The 23,149-nt window shown below is 43.2% G+C and overlaps 1 protein-coding gene across 33 annotated transcripts in view; it reads left to right on the top strand.

The window, feature by feature from the left end:
• MAPKAP1 (MAPK associated protein 1) overlaps nucleotides 1–23,149 on the top strand; it is a 233,532-nt gene that overhangs the window by 170,586 nt on the left and 39,797 nt on the right. For 28 of the 33 annotated variants that reach the window (XM_081588533.1, XM_081588554.1, XM_081588548.1 and 25 more), the window contains 2 exons: nucleotides 5,305–5,412; nucleotides 20,680–20,820. In XM_081588533.1, the coding sequence (XP_081444659.1) occupies nucleotides 5,305–5,412; nucleotides 20,680–20,820 (249 nt within the window). The remainder of the gene's footprint in view (nucleotides 1–5,304; nucleotides 5,413–20,679; nucleotides 20,821–23,149) is intronic. The other 5 variants (XM_081588538.1, XM_081588536.1, XM_081588537.1 and 2 more) reach the window with 1 other exon arrangement.

Here is a 23,149-nt window from a genome sequence, read left to right on the forward strand (position 1 = left end):
GTTAATTGCCAGATTTATGTTAAACTGTCTAAAAGTACAAACAGGCCAGTTGCTCTGAGGAAGTACAGCATTTCCTGCTAGGTCTGAAGGAGGTTTCTTCCGTGGGTCCTTAGAAGTAAGATGCAGAATGATAGTGATGATGGTGTGGCTTCTTTCTCTTCACTCTTCAGGCTTTTGCCCTTGCTTCCCATTGGATTTCAGCCCTCAGCAGGCCCTCAGCTGTTAAGGAAGGACATGCCAAATGCTTTTACATTTCAGGCGAGGATTAAAGAAAAGGCATCGAGGAAGCTGAACTGAGCATATATCCACCATCCAACAGATAGTACAGATTTCCTTTGAAACTTACATTCTAAGATGTTTGCTTTGGGTTTGCAAAATCCCATAAAAATCCTGCCTGGGTATTATAACTTGGAGCCTTCCCAAAGTGCCCAGAGCAGTATTTTGTTCCTAGACCATTCGGTGACATGGTTTTACTGCAATAAATACATCATCAGAATGCCCAAGCAGGTTTTCTTGTCTCTGCAGAGTAACTGCTTCCCACAATCTTCCTTTTGCATTCCTCTCTGCTGTGAGGGAGAGGGAATGGAGCTCCATGCACAGCTGTGATATTTTACAAACCTCTTTTCAAAGGGTGGATGTTGCCTTGAGAACGATGTCGTGTTTGGTGTGAAAGAGCCTCATATTTTCATATAATCACTTCTTTGGCAAAAGTATGTTAATGGAAACTGACCTCACAGCTTGTCTTTATAAAACGGCTTTTGGCTGCTGTTTTTCCTCTCCTCCTGTGTCAGCTGCCTGAAAATCAAATTAACATTTGATAGAAACCAGTGTTTGATATATAGTAGGTCTGGGTTGTTATAATCTTGATTATCATCAACAGACATTTATTAAGAACATATGAGTGAGATACTGTGTCCGTGTGTAATGTGTAGACTGAAGGTCTGGGCAGTCTGAGGTATGAAGCCTAGTTCCACCACTTCCTGTGGGACATTGAGCAAGTTATTTAGCCTCTGTAAGTCATGATTTCTTCCTCTGTAAAATGGAATTTGTATTCTTTACATTCTGAGATAACCAGGAGTGAAAGAGATGAGGTATATGAAAAGCTGAGCACAGTACCTAGCACATAGTAGACCTTGGTCTCTTCTGTTACGATCTCTTCTAAAAGTCTGATGATGTGGGTGACCAGTTGGAAGCTTAAATAACACTATTAATGTTCTGTTCTAACTGCTTTATAACTATTAACTTATTGAATCCTCAGACAGACCTATAAAGTAGTAGCTGCTATTATCCCCATTTTATAGATGAAGAAACAAAGAGGTTAAGTAAGTTGGCCCAAAGTCACAGAGCTACGTTTCTCAGCCAGGACTAGACCGAGGCAATCTGGCCCCAAGGCATGCCCTTCATCATCAAGCTATATTGTTTCTCATATATCCCTTGCCTCTCATTACACAGTATGACCTAAAGTTTATCAGTCTGGCCTTTTCAGAGGAAAATGTGTAAAACAGTCTTTCTCTGTAAGCTGTCTTATCCAGCATTCAGGCACGACTCATGAGAGAAATTGAGATTTGTAATAGGCAGTTTTCTATTTGGGTCCAGATCTGGAGTCTCATCTATAGCTTAACTAGCCTCCCCTCCCCAAAGTTAAGACCCATCTGTCCTTTGCCAAGTTCAGAAGTGGGTGAGGAAGTTGTTCTTAGTTTTTGTGGAAGACCCTGGAGAAGTGAGAGCCAAAGGTGATGCTCAACATTTTAGTTACTTAAAAAACTAGACATACATAGGAATATTTTTAAGGAAAGATGGGGAGAGGATCTTCCTGGATAGATGGCAAAATAAGGCTATCCTGTCTTCCTGAGGAACCCACATACAGCCATAACATGGGATGGATACTTAGCACTTGTGGATTTCACTAAAATAATTATTTCAGATCATTTATTGTAGAAATGAGTGTATAGAAACCACAAATAATTTAGAACCCAAATGAATCCACAGATCTACCAAAAATATATACTTATGGTATAAACTATGGTGTTTTTTCTTTAATATAGGCCAGTCGTTTATAGTTTGTTAAAGGAAGAAAGCTTCAAAATACATAGGCTTTAGTGCCAAAGACCCTTGGGTTCATTTCCCCCTCCTGCTTCCTACCCATGTGATCTTAGACTGTTCGCACGATCCCCCGCTTCAGGGTCCCAGTCTGTCAAATGAGGGTAGTAATATCTGCCTCCCAGAGTTGCTGTGAGGATTTAGTAAGGTAACATATGCGGAGTGCTTGGTGTATAATGGCCATGTGGCAATTTAGAATTGTCATGATACTAGGCTCAAGGAGAAAGTCCTCCAGCAACTTTTAGGAAACAAATTATTTTAGTAGAAAAATCCACAGAACTCAAGAAACAAGAAAGTAAATATGGAATGATGGCATTTACAGCTTAGAGAGTGATGCAGGGACCTGCATTTAGCGATAAGGGACCCTTCCTAGTACTGCTCCCTGCCTCCCCTGGTTTCCCTCATCCATGTTTCCCAGGCAGCCACAGAGACCAAAAGGAAAAAGTGTGCAAAGGAGACCAGCCTGAAATACACCCTGAAGCAGCCAGGCCTTGGCTCCCAGAATCAGGAAGGGGGTGGCTTGCTTACTATCTACTTGTCAGGTAGGCAGACAGCTCTGGACACCCAAAACCCTATATGCTGTGCTCAAAGTGACCATGTCAGGTTACAGGGTTACTGAAGAAGAAAGCATGTATCTATATAAACAGATAATGTCTAGTTTTGATTAAAGTATTACAAATGAAAGACCTGTTGGAGATGCCACAGTGTGTGGTAGTTACAGTATCCTCAGAAAAATGGCATAGTAAGAAACTGGAGGACTTATAAGTATGTATAATGTTTTTAAAATGATAAATAAAAGTAGCTTTTATTTAAGTCATTATAGAAAATTTGAAAAATACAGGAAACCACTAAGGAAAAATAAAAACTCTCATTATCCCACTCTCCAGTGTAGTCACTGTTCACCTTTTGGAAATAACCTTCCAGTACACCCCCCATTACTTTACATATATTTTTCACAATTAAAATCATCTTACACATGTGTTATAATTTTTCATAAACTAGCATATTATAAACATGTTTGATAAAATCAAATACTTTTGCAACATCGCTTTTAATATCTTCATGGTATTTCACAATATTTTGTTTAACCAGCCTCCCTGTTGGAGACTCAGAGTCGCTCAGTTGTGTCCAACTCTTTGCAACTCCATGGACTGTAGCCCATCTGGCTCCTCTGTCCATGGAGTCCTGGCAAGACTACTGGAGTCAGTTGCCATTTCCTTCTCCAGGGGATCTTCCCGACCCAGGGATCAAACCTGGGTCTGCTGCATTGCAGGCAGATTCTTTATCATCTGAACCACCAGTTGTTAGATCTGGGTTATTCCCACATTTGACTGTCATAAAAAAAATGAATTATTACAGCTAAACTTCTACCCAGATTTCACTGTAAATTCATAGGAGCAAACGTCAGTGTGTATGCATTGTGTTGCTGGGAGATACCAGGGGTGTGGGAAATTAACAGGCCAGTATTTTAGAAAGCAGCTCCCCAAGTTTGGGGGTGGCTCTCTTCTCTCTGATAAGCCGAAGCCGCCCAGGGCTGCAAAAGTGGTGTGTTAGGGAGAGGACAGCAGCAGGTGAGGGGGCAGAGGAGAGGGATCTTAGGACTCTCTCAACAGCTAAGTTTCCTTCAAGCTCAGCTGGGTGTGACTTCAGATGACTTCTTCCCACCAGTGAGTATGAAAGCATCCGATGACAGCAGCAGGCAGGCTCGGTAATTGACAGATGTTGGCACTGCCGGGTGATTGCTCACGGAAACTGAGAATTATCTGTATTTCCATACCTTTATTCGCTTCATGTTTTTGGAATTGAAATTGAACTGTGTAGAATGTTGAACTGCAATGCATTCTTGACCTGAATACAGTGTACTAGAATTTATAAGAACTGCATAGACTTCTGAGCATGCATGTCCTTAAATAATTGTATGCGTCTTGAGCATTGTTAACTTAGTACAGGCTTAAAACCTGTAAGTAGTGTAAAAAAGGACTGAACGTATGTAAGAATTCTGATAATCGGCAGAAATGCTAGTGAAATACCGGTTAGAGAAATGATCAAATATACCATGAAACTGAACTGCAACTGCAGTGCTGCGGATGAACTTAGACCGTGGGAGAGGAATGACTTGAGATGGGTGAGATGCCTTCAGACTGATGAAGGAGAAGTGTCAGATGTGAATAATCGGCAAGATGACGACAGCTGAGGAACATATCTAAAAATACGAGTTCTGCCTGGGAGCCCCGCAAGGCCTTTGGCGCTTCCTCAGATCTCTCCCACCTCCTGTCTGACCAAACATGCCTTTCATAGTCAAAATAATCAGGCAGTTTCTTACACCTCTAATCTTTTCAATACCCATTAACAACAACCGGAGCAGTCTTTTGAATCCGATCATTGGATCTTTAGGTGTTATCTGAGAAGAACAAGATTGTCATTTGGCTTGACAAAGAAATACATGAAAAATGTATAAAATGCCCCAGCGTTTTAAGATCTTCCAGAACCCCCTTGAGATGTAGGGTAGCTAATATTCCTGGTCTTCAGTATTATTGAACCTGTGCTTCTTGTGTTCTCATAAATATTTCAACAAAAACATGAATCAGCAGCTACTATCCTTCTGTCACTATAACCCCCAAACCTGGAGTTTATTTTTTAACCCTATGTGCTTTTTAAAAAAATTTTCTACATTTTTGGGTTGTCATCATATTTGAGTTCTAAGCATACTTTATTTCTGCTTGTAATTGATTATCCATTATCATATAATAATTATAATGTTGTAAGAGTGCCTCCTATGAGGCAGGTACATTACTAAGTATTTTTCCTGTGTCATCTCTAGTCTTCACAATAACCCTTCAGGGTATGTGTTCCCACATTACACATCGGGAAACAGCGATTCAGGGAGGGGAGAGTACCTGCTCCTACCTGGGAAACCATTGAAGCCACACAGTGGTTCCAAGTTAGTCCAACTCAAAAGCCTGTTACCTCTCCTCTCGTTTAGGGGAGAACTGCACAAAAATAGACCTGATAATAGAAGAGACAAGTATGTGAAACCTTGAGGGGAGAAAAACTCAGACTCTTCCATCTTGGATAGCTAGACCCCAAGCAGACATCGGTGTTTTCCTAATGCGTTATCGGCTTTTCGCCGGCGTGTGGTGTTTTCTCAGTGTTCAGTTCACTGTTTCAGCCTCCTCCCCCCCTCCTGCCCCTTTGATCTTCCAGGCCCTCAGTACCGCCTGGAGAAGCAGAGCGAGCCCAACGTCGCCGTGGACCTGGAGAGCACCTTGGAGAGCCAGAGCGCCTGGGAGTTCTGCCTGGTCCGCGAGAACAGTACGTTGGCCTCCTCGCTCTGTGTCCGCTTTGTCCGTTGCAACATGCTCACTAGGCCCGTGTCTGGGAACGCTCAGTGGTCTGGCCTCCCTAGGCAGATTTGAAGTGACTGTTTTCCAAAGCAGACCTCAGCCTTCACACCGGAGGTGTAATCCCAGGGTGAAATGATTGATTTCATGCTTTTTGGTTAAGAGGCTGCATTCTGCTTGGCCCTCTGTGATTAATATTTAATCTGTTAAACTGTTATCTTCCTAAATTAGGAACAGTCCTGGAAAGGGCTTAGAAATATAAGGCCTTTTCTGTGGCAAAGGCTATTTTGTATATAAAGCAACTGGCCCTGTCAATATCACTGCTCAGTCATCAGGTTTTAGAAAATTCTGACCATTTTCATACTCTTGGCCGAAGGCAGCATAGTGTGGTTCCTCGTGCCGTGTAGAAAGCCCTCTTTAAAATTTAATTTCTTTCCTTCTCTTTAGAGTTTCAGATTTGTGAATTTTGGCCACTCCTCTCCTCTCTACCCCAGTTGACTTAAGGAGCGACATGTGGAGACTGATCTCAGCAGCCAACTCTCCCTCGTTCCTGCTTCATTCAGGGCTTTCACACAGGCAGTTTCTTCTTTCCTCTACTCTGGTTAATTTTCTCATCCTTCTCAGTTTAAATGTCACCCTGATAAAGGCCACCTGTGATCTCCCTGTTCCCTCACTGCCTAAATCCCATCCATCCCTCGTTTCAGTCCCCGGCTATATTCCATCATAGAGCATATTACTTTTTCCTCATGGCATATATTTCTGTTTATATCTGTTTTTCCAAATAATTGTTTGATGTCTGTCTCTCCCACTACACTGTCAAGTCTTTGAGGGTATACCTGATCCATACCAGACTGACCTTTATTAATTCACCTAATATTCATTCATCACCCATTATGGGCCTTGTGCTGTACGTTGAAACTCTGTAGTGGATTCTGTCTCAAATTGTTGACTTCTTGTTATTTGAATAAGATAAAAGATTATTTGTTAGGATATTGGTATAGACTTTGGATATATAACACTTAGATATGAAAAAAAATTTCAGGTAACAAAGTATAATGAAAAATTTTAGCCTCCCTTCTCCTCCTAATTCCTCTACAGGAGACAACAGTTGTTCCCACTGTCTTTGGTATCTTTCCAGGGATCATCTAACCATATGCAAACATATTCTGTATATGTGTGTGAATACACCCACATAAAGACGTATATATATACACACATTTGGGATCCCTGATAGCTCAGCTGGTAAAGAATCCACCTGCAATGCAGGAGCCCCCGGTTCAATCCCTGAGTTGGGAAGATCCCCTGGAGAAGGGATAGGCTACCCACTCAAGTATTCTTGGGCTTCCCTGGTGGCTCAGCTGGTAAAGAATCCGCCTGCAATGCAGGAGCCCCCAGTTCAATCCCTGGCTTGGGAAGATCCCCTGGAGAAGGGAAAGGCTACCCACTCCAGTATTCTGGCGTGGAGAATTCCATGAACTGTATAGTCCATGGGGTTGCATACACATTTCCCCCTTTTAGCAACAAATGGTAGCAAACTGTCGTCAGTGTTCTACATTTTTCCTTTATCATTTTAACAAAATATCACACAGAGAATACTCCATATGTTGCATCAATCCATATATTGTTCCCTATATAAATTTACCTCTTTCTAATTGCTGTATAGTATTCCACAGTATGCTGTGATTCCAAATTAGATGTGGTTTGGGGTTTTGGGGTTTTTTCTTTGAGGATAAGGTGCAACTGTCTTCTACTGGGAAAGAAAAGCTATAAGGATTGATGGATAAAGTTTTGAAATCTGGTCTCTTGTTCTTACTCTACTTCCACTTCCAAGTATGAGCATAGTCTTAATTAAGTTGTATGACCTCTCTTAGCCTCAGCACCCCCATCTTAAACGATTTGCAAGGTCCTTTCAGTGCTTGCCTTTGAGCCAAAAATCACTTTGTCAGTGAAAGAAGACCGTACCAGCATGTACAGAATGTGCCAGGTAGTCAATGGTTTGGAATCAACAGAATATTATAACTAGTCTTTGTAAAATGGAAGTAAACTATAAAATCTATTTATTCTTTTTTATAGAAAAGATTATTTTTTTTTAATTTTAAATAGAAATTTCAATCAGGACTGCATATTGTTCCCTAGTAGCTACCTATTAAGAAGTTGTACTGAGACAAAGAAAATGTTTCAAAAACAAAATTTTTTTCACTTCTGTCACTGTATTTGATCAGGACAGGCTTGCTATCCTTAAAGCCACTTTAGAAGTAAGCTAAATTATAAACATCCGTCATGCATTGTTTAAGGGAATACGCTGTCGAGCCAGACCCTCAGTTCATGTTCTGGCCTTGCCACTAGCTGGCTGTGTGACCTTGGACAGCTCACTTAACCTCTTGTAGGTAGTTAATTTACCCTCATAAGGTTGATGGGCGGATTTATAAAGCTCTTAGAATGGTGCCTGGGACATAATAAAACACTCAGTAAATAGTAACTGTAATTAATAAATAACAGAGCAGTATTCCGTGGCTCATAAGGCAGATGAGGCATGGATGTGGCGGTCTGAGGTGCTAGAACTGCCCGGGCCCTCAAGGAGGTATGTGGTGGGGGGAGGGAGTGATGCAGAATGGAGGGGAAAAGGAGAGTGGGGGCCAGGGCAAGTGAGGAGTCGGTGTCACAGGACCAGAGAACTTAGAAGCAGGGAGCTTTCTGGCACCTGTGCTTTGGTGTCCCAGAAGAGGTGCACCTATAAGAAAAAGCGTTTGAGAAGACTGCTGTAAGAGCAGTCATAAGCCTCTCAGATTTTCTTCCATAGAGGGACAGGGCATGGCTTTTTATACCAATCACATCAAAAGATTTTTTAAAATTATTCAGACCTTCTACTTTAAGGCCTCATGCTATACATTTTGCTCTCTCTTTTATAATTGTCATAACCACCTTTCAAGATGCTTTTCTGATTGTAGAGAGGGGTTGTGACTTGTCCAGTGTTAGCTAGTCACTAAGTGATGAACCAGAATTCTAAGTCACCTGTCTGATCCTAAAGCCTACCCTGAGATTGTTGATACAGCAACCTAAATTTTCAATCCTAAGAAGGGTGATGACAATCATCTTTATGTACTCTGAGAGAGAAACTTGCAAATGAAGCTAACGTGACAAGAGTTTCTGCCTAGGGACTGAGAGGCAACATTTGTGCTTGGATCTTGGCCTAAATAAGAAAATGACAAGCCAAAGTCCTTGAGCTTTCCAGTTTGGATTCTAGTCTGATAATCTCCTGCATCCTTCAGCCAACTGTCTGCTCAAAGCTGGAATCAGACCAGAAGGAAGCCTGAGTACATTATAGAGAGGATGTAACATTAGAAGATCTCCATTCTTGTCCAAGTGCCTATATAAATCCTGGCACCAGACTGAACTTCAGTTTCCTTTTCTACCAAATGTTGCCAGCGACCTTTCCCTTTACCCACTGATGGTACATGGGAAGCCCATCCAGAGCCTTAGAAGAAAGATGCCACGTGAACCAACGTATTGTTTCCACAGCTTCAAGAGAGAAACTTGGAAAGTTCCCATCATCAGAGCTAAAATAGACCTGAAATTGAACCGGTTTTATGGAGTACCACAAAGCGTCAGACACTGTGTCTTCCCTGTTTTATCGCTCACTGGTCTGCCCACATGGCAGTTCAGCGTAGTGCTTAAAGCATGGTGTTTAGAATGAGGCAGACCTTAGCTGGTCACTGCCACCTCTTACATCGGACAAATCAGGTCACCTCTCTGAGCCTCGGCTTCCTGTGTAAATGGAAGTGGTTGAATCCATTTTACAAGGTTGTTGTAAGGATTAAATGATATAGCGGTGCTATTATTCTTAGGCTTGTGTGATCATCATCTTTGGGCTTCCCAGGTAGCTCAGTGGATAAAGAATCTGCCTGCCAATGCAGGAGATGCAGGTTCAATCCCTGGGTCAGGAAGATCCCCTGGAGGAGAAAGTGGCAACTCACTCCAGTATTCTTGCCTGGAGAATCCAATGGACAGAGGAGACTGGTGGGCTTGCAGTCCATGGGGTTGCAAAGTGTTGGGCACAACTGAGCAACTAGGCACACACTGTCGTCATCTTTATGTTACAGAAGAAGAAACTAAGGCTTTAAGAAGGTGATTTGCTGTGAAAGAGCTGAATCTAATTGTTTCCTTAAAGAAGTTGCATAGAAAGAAGATTCTTTAAATACCTGTTTAATCTCCTTTGCTCTCCTTTTCTTTTCAAAGAGACCTTCCCTTATTTCATTGCGTTAGTGAAGTCTCCTTAATTTAAGGCTGCACTGAGGAAGAGCTTTACCTCGAGGCAGGCAGACCCTCAGATAGCTGGATTGTGGCAGAGGAGCATGTCTCGGGGTCTCAGTTTGTGGGAGTCCTCTTTCACCTCCTCAGTTTCCCCTTGAAGACCCAGGAAAGAAGGCACCTCCTTCTCAAAGCCTCCCCAGACCACCTGGCTGCCATTCCCTGGGCTCTGGTAGAGTCCTTCTCCTTAACCGCTGTCTGATCACTGATTCCACTAGATGGATTTCCCCACTCCCACACTGGACTGTGACCACTCACCCCCGCCCAAAGGGCAGGGACTGGATTTGAGTTCCCCCTACATCTCAGTGCCCGTGGCCAGATGTGGTTCATTCCTCAGGAGGGAAGGGAGCCTTCTGAGACCCCAGCATCACCAGGCTGCTTCCAAGGTACAAGTGTGTGATGGCATTTAAAAGGAACTTACGTTTTGGGTGAGCATCTTTAGATATGAGAGTTTCATCATCTTTAGGTACTTGGGATTTTCCCTCCCCCCTGCCCCCATCAATGTCCTCAGACACTCAGTCGTGTCCGATTCTTTTTCAGCTCTTTCACAGCCAGGCTCTTATGTTTATTGGATTTCTCAGGCAAGAATCCTAGAGTGGGTTGCCATGCCCTCCTCCAGGGAATCTTCCTGACCCAGGGATCAAACCCACATCTCATGTCTCCTGCACTGGCAGGCAGGTTCTTTACCACTGGCGTCACCAACCCCCATCAATATTACTCAATGAAAAAAAACAACTGTAGACAGTGAAAGCCTGCTTACACTGGTGTGTTTCCGTCTCCTCTTCGTGGTGCTTATTCTTAGCGGGCGAACCCCTCCTCCCATGTGTGCTCTGTGCCAGCCCTGGAGACTCCCTCGGGGTTCTCCTTGGCTTCTGGAGGGTTTGCCTTCTTCAGTTACAAATGACTAATCTCTCCAATTTCTATCATGTGACTTAAGTACCAGGGCTTTAAGCCTCTTTTATTATACCACAACAGCAGTCCTCAAAAGCAGGAGGAAAAAAAAATGTGATCCTGCAAATAAACTCTTATTTACAAATGGTAATGACTTGCGGTGTTCGTGGTACATATTTTAGGTTGAATTACTGCTGAAAGCCGGTTACGTGTCTGACTCTGGTGGGGGGAAACGTGTTCCCTGTAAGGAATTTTCTGTATGGGTGAGAATTTTTTCGAGTAGATGTTGGATAATAGCTCCCTGCTTGCCGCCCACTAACAGAATTTAAATGAAACAGACATGGTATCCCCGAGGCCAGAATACCTGTGTCTCCGCCTCTTGCTGCCTGGTTGCCTTGAGCTGGTTGGCAGTGTGTTGTAGGGGAAAGGCAAGATGTTTGGGGCCCCAGCGTGTCCTTAGGCAAGCCCTCCTCTGAGCTCCGTTTCCCTATCTGTAAAACCCAGTGGGAATCCCTTCCCTGTAGAGCTGTTTTAAGGATTAAATGAAACTGTGTGCATTAAATGCATGTGGTAAAGTGCAGTGCCCGCCGCGAGTCCTGGCCCCTTGCTGTGTTTGTGTGTCCAGACACCCCGGCTGGTCTGCGCTTGTGAGTGGCGGCCTTTTACCTCCCTGTCATTCCTCTTCTCCCTCCAGATTCTTAGACTTCCCTGGGCCCCTTTGGGCAACAGCCAGCACCGAGGGTGAGTGATCCCTAGGGCAAAACACAGTGCTGATCTGAACTGGAAACAAGCGTGTGCCCTGTCCACACCGACTTCTTCAGCAGTGAGTGTCTGCCTTGTGCTCTTTGGGCTGAGAAATTCCACATAAATTGCATTTTCACTTCCCCCCTCTTTGTTGAAAGCCGCCCTCCCCCCCCGCTTTTCATTTTATCATTAGGTAGTAATTAGTATTCAAGGGAAATTGGTCTTAATATATTAAAATTGGTTAAGTGCATTTAGACCTGCACCACAGCCAATGTCTTATTGGAAAATGTAATTGGGGACTCTGTGTATGTAATTAATTGAATTACAATTAAGAACTTTCATTAAGCGATACACTGGTACATTAGAGCAGTGAGGAAACATGTTTGATGAGCCACAAACCCCGTATGGGCTCTAAGTGAGGGCACAGAAATTTGTGTCCCTCTGGTGGGCCCCTGGCCCTGGAAGCTGCCCCGCAGCCCCTGCCTGATGGTCGAGTGACGCAGCAGGTGACATTTCTGCAGTAACTCCCCTGATGGGAGGTGGGGTTCTTCCAGCGTGCATGCCCTCATTCTGACTCTGGAGTCAGAGAGAGAGATGCTTCAGTGTTGGTCAGTTGTTACAGTTCTTAAGATATTTTGCCATGTAAATTGTCCAAAATGCCCAGGCTCTTTAGAAGACTCCATTACTTTTCCTGTGTTTTGAACAGGGACAGACACAATAGAGGAAGAGGAAGTGAGGCGAATCCCGTCATCAACCTAACTTCCAGGCAGACCTGTAATGAGCGAGTGGTTCAGACCTGTGCATGGTCATGATTGATCCTGTATAGGCCTCACTCTGGACATATATTTGCTCATTCATCCTCCAAACATGGATGGCCCCTCCTCTGGGCCAGTCACTGTCCTGGGACAGTAGAGAGGATACACAGCCCCCACATCGTGGAGTTCACAGCTGCTCTGAGTGCCGTGAAGGGTGTGAGAGTATATAGGAGGGGACTGGAGCTAATGAGAGTACCCAGAAAGCTTCCTTGAGGAAGAATGAAAAGGAGTCATTCAGATCATGAGTATGAAGAATGTTCCAGAAGCCAAGGGAGTACTTGTCCACAAGTCTTAAGAAAGCTTGGTGTGCTTGGGATGGTATATTTGAATGGAGTGGAATGAAATGAGCAGGGGAGAGTGTGCTGAAAGATGAGACTGGAGGCCAGACAGGAGCTTGGATGCAGAGCTTAAACCTTCCCCTGCCTCCATGATCTGCTCTTTTTAGGAATTCTACAAACCTGAAATCGTTTCCTTCTGATCACCTCATAAAACAAGATTATCCTGATTTATCGAGGGTCTGAAATCTCCCTGTGGAAAGGCTCTGACTCCAAGAGCTTAATCAATTAGGCAGTGACAGCACGGATCCCTACCTGGTTGCAGCACGACAAATTCAGTGAAGGCTATATCCTACTGTATGATCCTGGAGGCTTTGAAGAGATTACTGCATGGGGCATGGGATTGCGCATGTGTGTGTTACAGTATATCACCTATTGATTATTTTTTAGAGACCAGCAAAAATGACTAGTAGCCAAAGGGAAGTGTTTAATAGAAGAGAAGTTTGGGGCTTATGAGTCTTTGGGGACTTAAAAGGACTGGAAAAAAAAATGTGATGGATATAGAATGCTAAAGGAGAGTTTTTCTCCATGACTCATTCACGCGCTAGCTTTGAGTCTTACCGGAGGAGAGAGAGTTAGGTTTTATCCCTGATTGTTCTGGCAAAGCCAGGCATGGTTGTATTCTCTTTAGATACTGTTATGGCCCACAAACGTGTACGTTTCCAGTCCACCTAAGGAACATTTTTTTACCCAAGGAGTTATGTGGTGGTTAAGGGCACAGTTTTGCAATTAGGCCTGGATTCCTGTCCTAACTCCAGCTGATGTTAGTTGTATGACTCTACTAGCAGGATGACTTTCTGAGCCTTATTTTTCTCACTTGTGCAAGGAGGAGACTATTAGCCAGCTTAAAGGAGCATTGAGAAAATGAAGTAAGATAATGAATTTAAAGTGCTGAGAGTAGTGTCTGCCATGTAGTAAGCACTCAGTAAATGTTCGTTGCCATTGGAGTTGTTGCTGAGGCAGGGTCCCTGTCTGGTAAGGTGTCTGAATGAAAAAGTAGGATTGGTGTGTCAGGTTCTAGTAACCGAAGTAAAACACAAGGGATGGTATACAACTCAGATACTGTTATGGTTAACGTGTGCATCAACCACATTCAAGCCACCAACAGCATTTATTGAGCATCTACTCTGCGCTCTGTAGGATGGAATGTTCTTGCCCTCAAGAAGACTATAGTCCAGAAAGGGGGTCCAGATACTTCTCATGTAAGAGAGTTATCATGAACGCCTTCAGCAGAGGGTGACAGGATTTCAGGGAAAAGATCAGGAAAAGACTCCATGTGGATTAGACCTCTAAGTGTATGAATTTTAGAGTGGAAAGGACATTCTGGCCAGGTGGTATAACTGGAACAAAATCCAGTTTGGCTGAAGCAGGCATTGTTCTCTCTGGGGAATAGCAGTAAGGCTATAAGATAGAATGAGGCAGAAGGTAGTTTGTTTACTCTTCAGTCATTTGCACAACAGTATTTTACTGCATGTCAGATCCTGAGATAATAGCGCCTGTCTTTGAAGACTTTTCCCCCTCCACCCTCACCATTTTATTTTCCATGACTCCCCTTCATAGACTCTTTGCACCAGCCAAGTGCAGACACTGCTGCCATCCTCCAGTGTTCCCAGAGCACTAGCATAGCTTCTGGCACATGGTTGGTGCTGGGTGACTGTTTGGGAGGAAGGGTCACCAGGGCCATCATGCTACAGAGAGTGTACATATGAACTACTCTGCTGCTTAGTCGCTCAGTCTTGTCCAGCTGTCTGCTACGCCATGGACTGTAGCCCACCAGACACTTCTGTCCATGGAATTCTCCAGGCAAGAATACTGGGGTAGGTTGCCATTCCCTTCTCCAGGGGATCTTCCCGACCCAGGGATCGAACCCAGATCTCCCACATTGCCGACAGATTCCTTACCATCTGAGCCACCAGGGAAGCCCACAAATAAGGACGTAGCAAAGGCCACTGAACTTCGGTTGAGCTCTAAAGTTGGCCTGGATCTTTCTGGAGATGAAAGATAGAAGTTGCTTTCACTTCTAACTAGATGAGGCCTTTTAGACTTAGGCCTTTTAGACTTGACCTGAGACTCACTGAATCATAAAACGAAGTTTGATGTTCCATGTAGTTTGTGTCCAGGAACATAAGACATCTGCTGGAGGTGTACATCAAGTTCATCTGAGCTTTAATTTAATCATTAGTGCTCATTTGTCTGAAAGAAAGTTATGTATGTACTGCCTCTAAGTGTCTCCCTCAGCTCCAGTGAAATCATGTAGTATATGAAAACGCTTCCTAAACAATGTTAGTTGTAATTAGCCTTGATCTGACACCTGGCAGGAAGCCTTTTACTCTGACAGTGTACAGGCTTTCTGTTTGTGGTTGTTGTCAGGTATGTAACACAGGTACAGAGCTGTACTTGCACTTTTGTTTCCCATCATGGTTGTCCAAATGGGTGTCCAGGGACAATGAAGATGTGATGTAAGAACCAATACAGGCAGCAATTCCCAAACTTTTTGGTCTCAGGACCTCTTTATACACTTAAAAATTATTGAGACCCCAAAGAGCTCTTGTTTATTGGGTTATCTCTTTATTAGGAATTAAAAACTGAAAGATTTTAAAATATTTATGAATTCATTAAAAAAACAATGGTAAATCCATTACATGTTAACATAAGTAACATGTTTATTAAGATTTTTTAAAATAAAAATATTTTCTTATGAAAATGTAATGATAAGAGCAGCACTGTTTTATTTTGGTTTGGGTTTTTTTTTCCTTTCTCTGAAAAGCATTTATTTTTGTACCATCAGGAAGATAAGTTATTGACTAATCTGAATCAATGGGCAACTGTTTTCTATTTTTGCAAATTGCTGTAATGTTTGGCTTAGAAGACACCAGGATTTTCATACCTACTTCTTCATTCATTCTGCTACAACACATTGTTTTGGTTGAAATATTCACAGAAAATTTGGCTAACATAGATCCATTGTTGGAAAAGAGGGGAGTATTTCAGTAGCCTTTTCAATAAGGGTGCATATGAACTTTTGTTACTCTAGCAAAACTCAAGTGGTGGCTATTTAAAGGTTGGTTGCAATGTGGAATCAGAAACGTTATCAATGAACTTATTACTTTGTGCACTTGCAAGATAATAGATGTAAAAAGGCAAATTATGTCTTACTGTCATTATTATGAAAATAGTATTGAGGTTATAGACCCACCTCCCCACCCCGACTTCCTTCGCCACGCCTGGGGTCCTGAGCTGACTTAGGGGTAACAGTTACCCACACAGTCCCTGGTCCTTGCTACTGCCCGTAGGAGCGTGGTGACTCGGGAGGGGAAGAAGGAACAGGGGTCTTGATAGATCTGTCCCAGCTCTGTCTCATCCCAACAGTGGAACCTTGGGCAAGCTTCTGACCCACTCTGGACCCTCGGTGTCAGAGTTCAGGTTTGAATCTGTCTCTCTGAGCACAGTGTTCCAGGTTCTTTCCAGTGATACCGAGCCCCAAGGCCACACCTTAGCCCTTGTGCGCTCTCGCCTCCTCACTCTTTCTTTACCTCCTCCTCTGCCCTTCCTTTTGCCCCTTCTTCCCGGGCCTGGTTTTGCCATTAAGACAAGTGCTGCTGCTTGTTTCCTGTTTCCTGATTCCTCACTCCAGGCACCTCAGCTCCTTCCTCTCTCGGATTTTCTGCTTGTCCCTCAGTGCTTTCCGTATCCCGAAAGCGCTCTCTGTCATCCTTCCAGAGCCTGTTGTCAGTCCATTTGAGCTCCAGTGCTCAAGTCACTTTTAGGCCCCACCCCAAAATTTGATCTATCACAATACATCTTTGAGTTATTGCAGCTCGAGCGTTTTGACACAATACATTATGGTAATCCATGGCACATAGAGACATGAACACTCCCGACTTTGACAAAATGCATTGTGAAGTCTTTGAAGGCACCATTACAATTTATCTTGTCATTCATGAGGAGACCCAGTTAGCATTAATGTAGATGAACACAGTGTGGCTTTTGTTTCATTTAATTGCTTGTGACCTTTTTAATTGCTAATTTAACAAAATACCAAAGGGTTATATTTCAATTAAATTAACAGTTTGGGGAGTGGTTTTTTAATGTTTATTTTTAACATATTTGGGTTCTGTTTTTTTTACTTTGAGTAGATAAAAATGTCTTCTCTTAACAGAAGTGGTTTTGAAATGTGAAGTTGATCGTACAATAGTATTTTTTATTATGCACATGGTGGAGTGCCAGACATCTGTCACGTGTGGTTGGACTCACGCCTTTCCAGAAGGATCCAGACAGTAAAGGTGTACGTGCAAAGTCAGAACCTGTCTGGTTAAAAAAAAACAAACCAAAACATGCTTTGGGTGTAGCAGTCTGCTTCCGATGTGTGCTTTTCGATGACGTGTCTGTCGTTTGCGTCACTGGGGACTTGTCTCTGCCTTGGCGTGCTCTCTTGGTGCTCTGTAGTCAGTCTGTGAGCTCCTAGGGGTCAGGATCCCTGCCTTCACCCCGACAGTGTCCTTTCCCAGTCCAGCTCGCTGCAGGCACGGGGACACTAGTTGCAGGTTGCATAGCTGACTCACATGTACACACACACGCCCCCTCCAAGTACAGGCACTCCTGAGCCTACTTTGAGAAGTGGCGCCAGCGTTCCAAGACAAGTGGCTGTTCGCATTCAGCAGATAAACCTGCTTTAGGGTGAGTGGCATGTGTCAGAGGTGAGTGCAGGACTGTTCCTTCTCCACTTCTCCAGTGCAGTTACCCTTCTGATCATAAAAGTAAACACACCCCTTGTCAGCTGGGGCCAGGCTCAGAACTCACCCAGGTATCAAGAGGACTTAAACCCCCAAATGGGATATGAATTTACACTGTTAGAGAGTAGAAGGTCAATGCAAGAAGCATTAGTGCGTTGAGCCAGCTCCAGCTATCTGTGTCTTGAACAAAATTAATACTAGGAAATTGACAAGCCCTGCTGGTTATTCCATAGCTTTAAGACCTCTACTAAAATCCTATCATCTCATCTGCCCATTATTAACATTTCAGCAAAATATAAAGTTTTCATTAATCTCCCACAGCAAATTTAGGAGTGAAAACTGGCACTTGTTTGAGCTTTTAGGACTACATTAGCTGGTGTATTAAACAAAATATGTCATTCTTCAGTAGCTTCTGTAAGAAGCTAAATCAATTTCCAGCCATATTTATGTACCACTTTATCTAAAAGCATCTGAATTATCATTTATAGCTAAGATGCTTTATTAGCAGCTGGCATTGAAATTGCTCAGTAAAAAATTATATGTCACGTTATAGTAATTTTTAAATTGGTTTTAATCCAACATCATAAAATGTAAAACTCTTAAGTATGTTTTTTTAAAAAAATAATTGGCATTTTAGCATAAATGAGCTGTTACCTCTTTCCAAATCAAATACCTGCGATATTTAGAAAATACTAATTAGTAAAGAAAACAGAAGTTCTTGAGCTAGGTTGTATCTAATAATGGCATTTTTCTCAGAAGAGATGGCTTTCACTGATTTAAAACATGAAAGAGTTTTAGTATTTCTCCAAAATTCTGAATTTAGGAGGTTCTAAAATAGAAATAAACACATCTTGGCAGTTCTGTTTTAGTAAAAAGTATATTTAGAGAAAGTGAATAACTATTCAGTACTTTAATTTCTCCTCTTGGCTTGGAATGTGGATATTACTAGGGAAACCGTATGATCACAGTATCTCTATCCAAAATCACAAGTGTTCCAGAGAAAGGGGGTAGGGTTACCTAATGGGCCTTGCAAAGGTTGAGTGCCACTGTGTCCGTCCTAGCAAAGTGATGTTGGTTAAGTCACGAAACCTCTCTCTGATCCTGAGGATATAGTGCTTGGTATTCATCCAGTAGATTGCTGTTGAGCTCTTGCTTTATTCTGTACGTGGTAGCACTGGCAGGTTCTGGGCAACGGTGTTTAATAAACCAATCACTCGGTCTCTGCTCTTGGGGTTACAGTCTAATGGCAGAGATGGGCGATTACTATCTGTGATAAATAACCTGAAGGGAAATGCAGGGTGTGGTGACAGGAGGAGCTGAGCTAGACTCAGGGTTCCTTGGAGTGTCACTTGAGCTAAGCTCATCAGAGGGATGGGGAAGAGGCCTGGAGGAACAGGCCAGGAGGGGGCAGAAAGGGGAGAAGGGTGACCTCGGCACAGAGGGCAAAATGTGGACCATGTCCCAAGCATCCAGTGACTGGTCCCTTAAAGGTGAGGCTGCAGCCTTACTGAGGGGAGTGCCTCATTGTAGGTGCTAGGATGGTCCAGGCTGGGAAGAGTTGTCGTGTTTGGAAATTGGACAACCAGTTCCTAATAAATCAGTTCAATGTGAAGGCATCAGAAGCCAGCTTTGACTTAAAAGCCTGCCCTGTAAACAATAACTGTGGGAAGGAAAGTGTGTAATTGGCAGGCATAATAGAATTTTCCAGTTTTATGCCCAAACCTAGAGTTTTACATTCCTCCAACCCTGTGCCAAGGAGTTCTCTCACGGTTTCCCCGTGGAGCCCGCTCTGGGTTCTCATCACAAGGCCTCGGGCGCCCCACTCTAGTTGGCCTTTTCTAGACAGGTGTGTTCCTCCCCCAGCAGCTGCGCATTCAGAGGGCCACATCCCAGACTTGGGCAGGGGGGCTGACGAGTTAGTTTAGGTTTGCTTGTGTGACATGGGCCGTATGACTTTGCCTTCCAAAGCCTTGGCTTCTTCATTTGTATGATATGAAAATTATAGGAACTGCCTGCCAGGTTGTCTTGAGACTTGAATGCATGTGTGAGGTACTCGGCGCCATGCCTGATGCATGAATACTCCCATGTACTATTAATCACTATCATCATTATTATTGATTTATTTGTTTAGCAAAACTTAGTGAGAGCATGCCAGTTGCCTGTCCTGCTTGCAGGAGAAGATGTAGAGATGAATAAGAAACTTCACTGATCCTCACAAAGCTTCCAATTTAAGAGCAACCACTCAATAATTCTAGCGCAAGGCTGAACGTGATCCACTGTGACAAGAGAATAAAAATAACCATGACTGCTATTTATTACATGTATTGTAAGATTCTTTAAATACATTTTGATATCCTATGGATGGAAGATTCTAGGGTTCAGAGAAATAGTCACATGTCCCACATTATTATTTGGAGACAGCCAGAAGTTGAGCCCAGGTCTTTCTGGCTCCAGAGTCCAATATAAACCAGCGGCTATGGAATTCAGGGAGAGCTGGAATCTGACTAGCCTGGGCAGAGTTTTGACAGAAGAGATGTTCTAGGCCAACGGTACCACATGAGCAAAGGCCCAGAGGTAGAGAAACCTAAACCTGTACACAGGTCTCTCGACACAGAAACCTAAGCAGTAGAGAAGGTATGTGTGAGAAGTGGGAAGTTTTTGTTTCAGCAAGACTGGACAGCCTTGATTGCTTGACTGAAAAGAGTGTGCTTCATCCAGGAGGCCTTGGAAGCCAGGGAGGATTTCTGAGCTCCAGTCTTATTTGTCCCCAGTATCTGAGTACTTGGTGTGCACAAAGCTCTGACTAGACGTTTGATAAGTGAATAACTGATCAAAGCTTTAGAAAGACAAACGCAAAAGTCCTGTAGGAGCTGGATTGCTGAGGAGTCTAATGGCCAGGAGGCTGCTGAGGAGACTGCCACCGCCATCCAGGTGTGAGCAGGCTTGTAGCTGAACCAGTGGAGGCTGTGGGCCACGGGACACAGAGCTGATTAACAGTTTGAGAATCTTGGAAAGGACAAGGATTCTTCAGGGAGCATGGATTACTCTTATGATCAGGAAAATTATTAGAAAAAGAACCAAGAAGTCTGAGTACTCGTGCTTTTGTGACTTTGACTTACTCTTGTGGAGACAGAGCTTCTGGTGAGCAGGAGTTTTTCTGCCCTCTGTATGGCTGCTGCCCTGCCAAGGGGCTGCCATAGAACAAGGCAGTGTTTGTGGAATTAATTGTTGAATGATTAATATGTTACCGTTCTCTGTTTACTGGAATGGCATTATTAAGTCATCACTCAGCCTTTTCTTTTCCAAATTAAATAGCCCATATTATTTTAATTTATCCCAAAGCATTTTAAAGCAGACACCATTTGCCAAGCCTCATGTATCTTTATGTGTTAAACTGCTTTTTCCTCCCCAGGTTCAAGGGCAGACGGAGTTTTCGAGGAGGATTCGCAGATTGACATAGCTACAGTGCAGGATATGTTGAGCAGCCACCACTACAAGTCATTCAAAGTCAGCATGATCCACAGACTCCGCTTCACGACCGACGTCCAGTTAGGTAAGTGCGTGGACAGAGGACGGACTTTCTGTAAGTGGTCAATGTCGAAATAGGGAGAGAAACAACCTGCCGCTTTTGTGTGACCTGAATGATGCACGGTAATTTGCTTTCAGAGCAAATGTTGAAACAATGAAATTTAAAGTCACTCCTTTTTGCCACCTGAGTTCTCTGTCTTGTCTTCTTTTTTATGAAGTGGAAGGTTAGAAATAGAACCAACTTGAGACTCTTTTCAAACTGATTGACTTCTGTGGAGTTCCATAATTTCCATTCTGTAATTTTCTCACATCCTCTCCTTAGAACTGCTTTGTAACATCGCCACTTGCCTGTTCTCATTCCGTGAATTCATTGCTATTCATTCATGCCTTTATTCAGGAGGCTTTTTTTAATGATCTCAGAAGCTATATTTGGATCCTCACCAGATAATCTAGAACTAAAATTCAGTTAATATGTGGGGTTAATTTGTTTCCATGAAGCGCTGAATTTCTATTATGACTTAAACCTAACAGGAGTAGAAAAAGTGCCGTGGTTGTCAACATAATATGAACACCACACCATCGTCATCCTCCTCATGGCCGTTACCTAGAGGTATCCTCACCTGTGAGTGCTTTACATGCATTACTAACCTGCCTAAAATGTAGGTGCTTTTACTGTCTCCATCTGACAGAGAAGGTATTAAATAGATGAGGTGCAGAGAAGTGACGTCTCATGCCCACACTCACAACAGCAGGTGGTTTCAGGGAAGAATCCTGGTCTGGCTAATGTGAGTGCCCCCACTCCCTAACAGAGGACAACAGGAGGAGGGCAATGGGTACAGGTGCCAGACTTTCTCAGTCAGGGAGCTGGCATCTTCCCGGGCTCTACTGGGACCTCAGCCACACCACCCCTTCCGGGGCATCCTTTACTTCATGTGTAAAGGGAGAAAGCTTGAATTCTAACTTGAAGACTCATGAGTGTTCTGTTTCTCACGAAGGATTCATATGTGTCTCATAATAAAACCTTTTCTTACATGGACATTAGTCCGGCTAATTTGTAATAAGTTCAGAAATCTCTCAAATATCTCTTACCAGCTTGACTGACAGGAGCTTGAAGTAAGCTGACAGTAGCTTAGTAATTAAGAGATGAGCATTGGAATCACATCTGGTTTAAATTGTGACTCTGTCAACAACCAGTTGTATTAAGCAATGTCTTAATCTTTCTGAGCCTCGATTCTGTTCTGTTTAAATGAGAATGTGAGTGTGCCAGCTTCTTAGGATTACTGTGGGGAACAAGTCAGATACTCCATCGAGCTTAGCCAAGGCCTGGCAGTTGGTAAACCCTCTTAAATAAGATCTGTTAGTGGAGATGCAACATAGTAGAAGCTTGGAGGACAGACTCAAGAGTTAGAAGTCTCGGTTCAAACCCTGACTCATTCATTAGCTGTATCAACACAGGCAAGTGATGCAAAGCTATCGTCTCCTCCTTTGTAAGATGAAGATAATAGTCTCTATCTCACAGATGAGGTAATTATGGGGACCAAATGTCTTATCACACGTGGAATACTTAGAAAGGCACCTGGCACATAGCAAGTGCTCAATAAACATCAGCTTCTAAGATGATGATGATCATGACAGACTAAATAGAGAAATTAGCACCAGTATCTTAGAGTCAGAACACACAGAACCCATCTTTTTTCCCCTTCTGTAGACCTCTTTATCCCTCCTCACAAAAAACCGTCAAAGTGGTACAAAAGGCTTATTTAATGTTGATTGTTAAAACATAAAGTTCTTCAGTGTTTTTCTTCCTAAAGGTGCTTTTTCTGGTATCTCTCATAGAAGTAAAAAAACAAGTCAGAAAGGGGGCGAAAGTAAATGCTGTACGGTTCCATCTGTATAATGTTCAAAAATATACAAAGATAATCTGTAGATGTAATGATAGTGGTTATCCAGGGCTGAAGAGACTACAGTGACTGGAGGGGGAGCATCTGGGGAGCTGATAAAGTTCTGTTTCTTGGTCCGGGTGCTGATTACATGATTTCTGTAGACTTGGTGGGAAAGACAGGTTTTATATAGTCTTAGGATTTATGTACTTTCTGTTTGTATATCCTCAATTAAAAGTTTGCAAAGATAAGAATGCTACTCAGACATCGTTTGTGCTTGCCTGCAGTTCCTTCCCAGTAACAGAAGGTCTGCTTTTTCTGAGTGGTTCTAACTTTAAGAAGCCCAGTAAGTAGCCTGACTGCAGTCAAGATAGAGGTCCAGGGTACAAGGTGGGGATTCTCCAAGGCAAGCATCATCAGCAGACCCATGCCTGCTGTTTCCCCAGGTGGAAAGCAGTGCCTTGGAAAGATAAC

Source organism: Giraffa tippelskirchi, chromosome 4, assembly GCF_054371585.1.
Source record: "Giraffa tippelskirchi isolate mGirTip1 chromosome 4, T2T-mGirTip1v1.2.pri, whole genome shotgun sequence".
Taxonomy (NCBI): domain Eukaryota; kingdom Metazoa; phylum Chordata; class Mammalia; order Artiodactyla; family Giraffidae; genus Giraffa; species Giraffa tippelskirchi.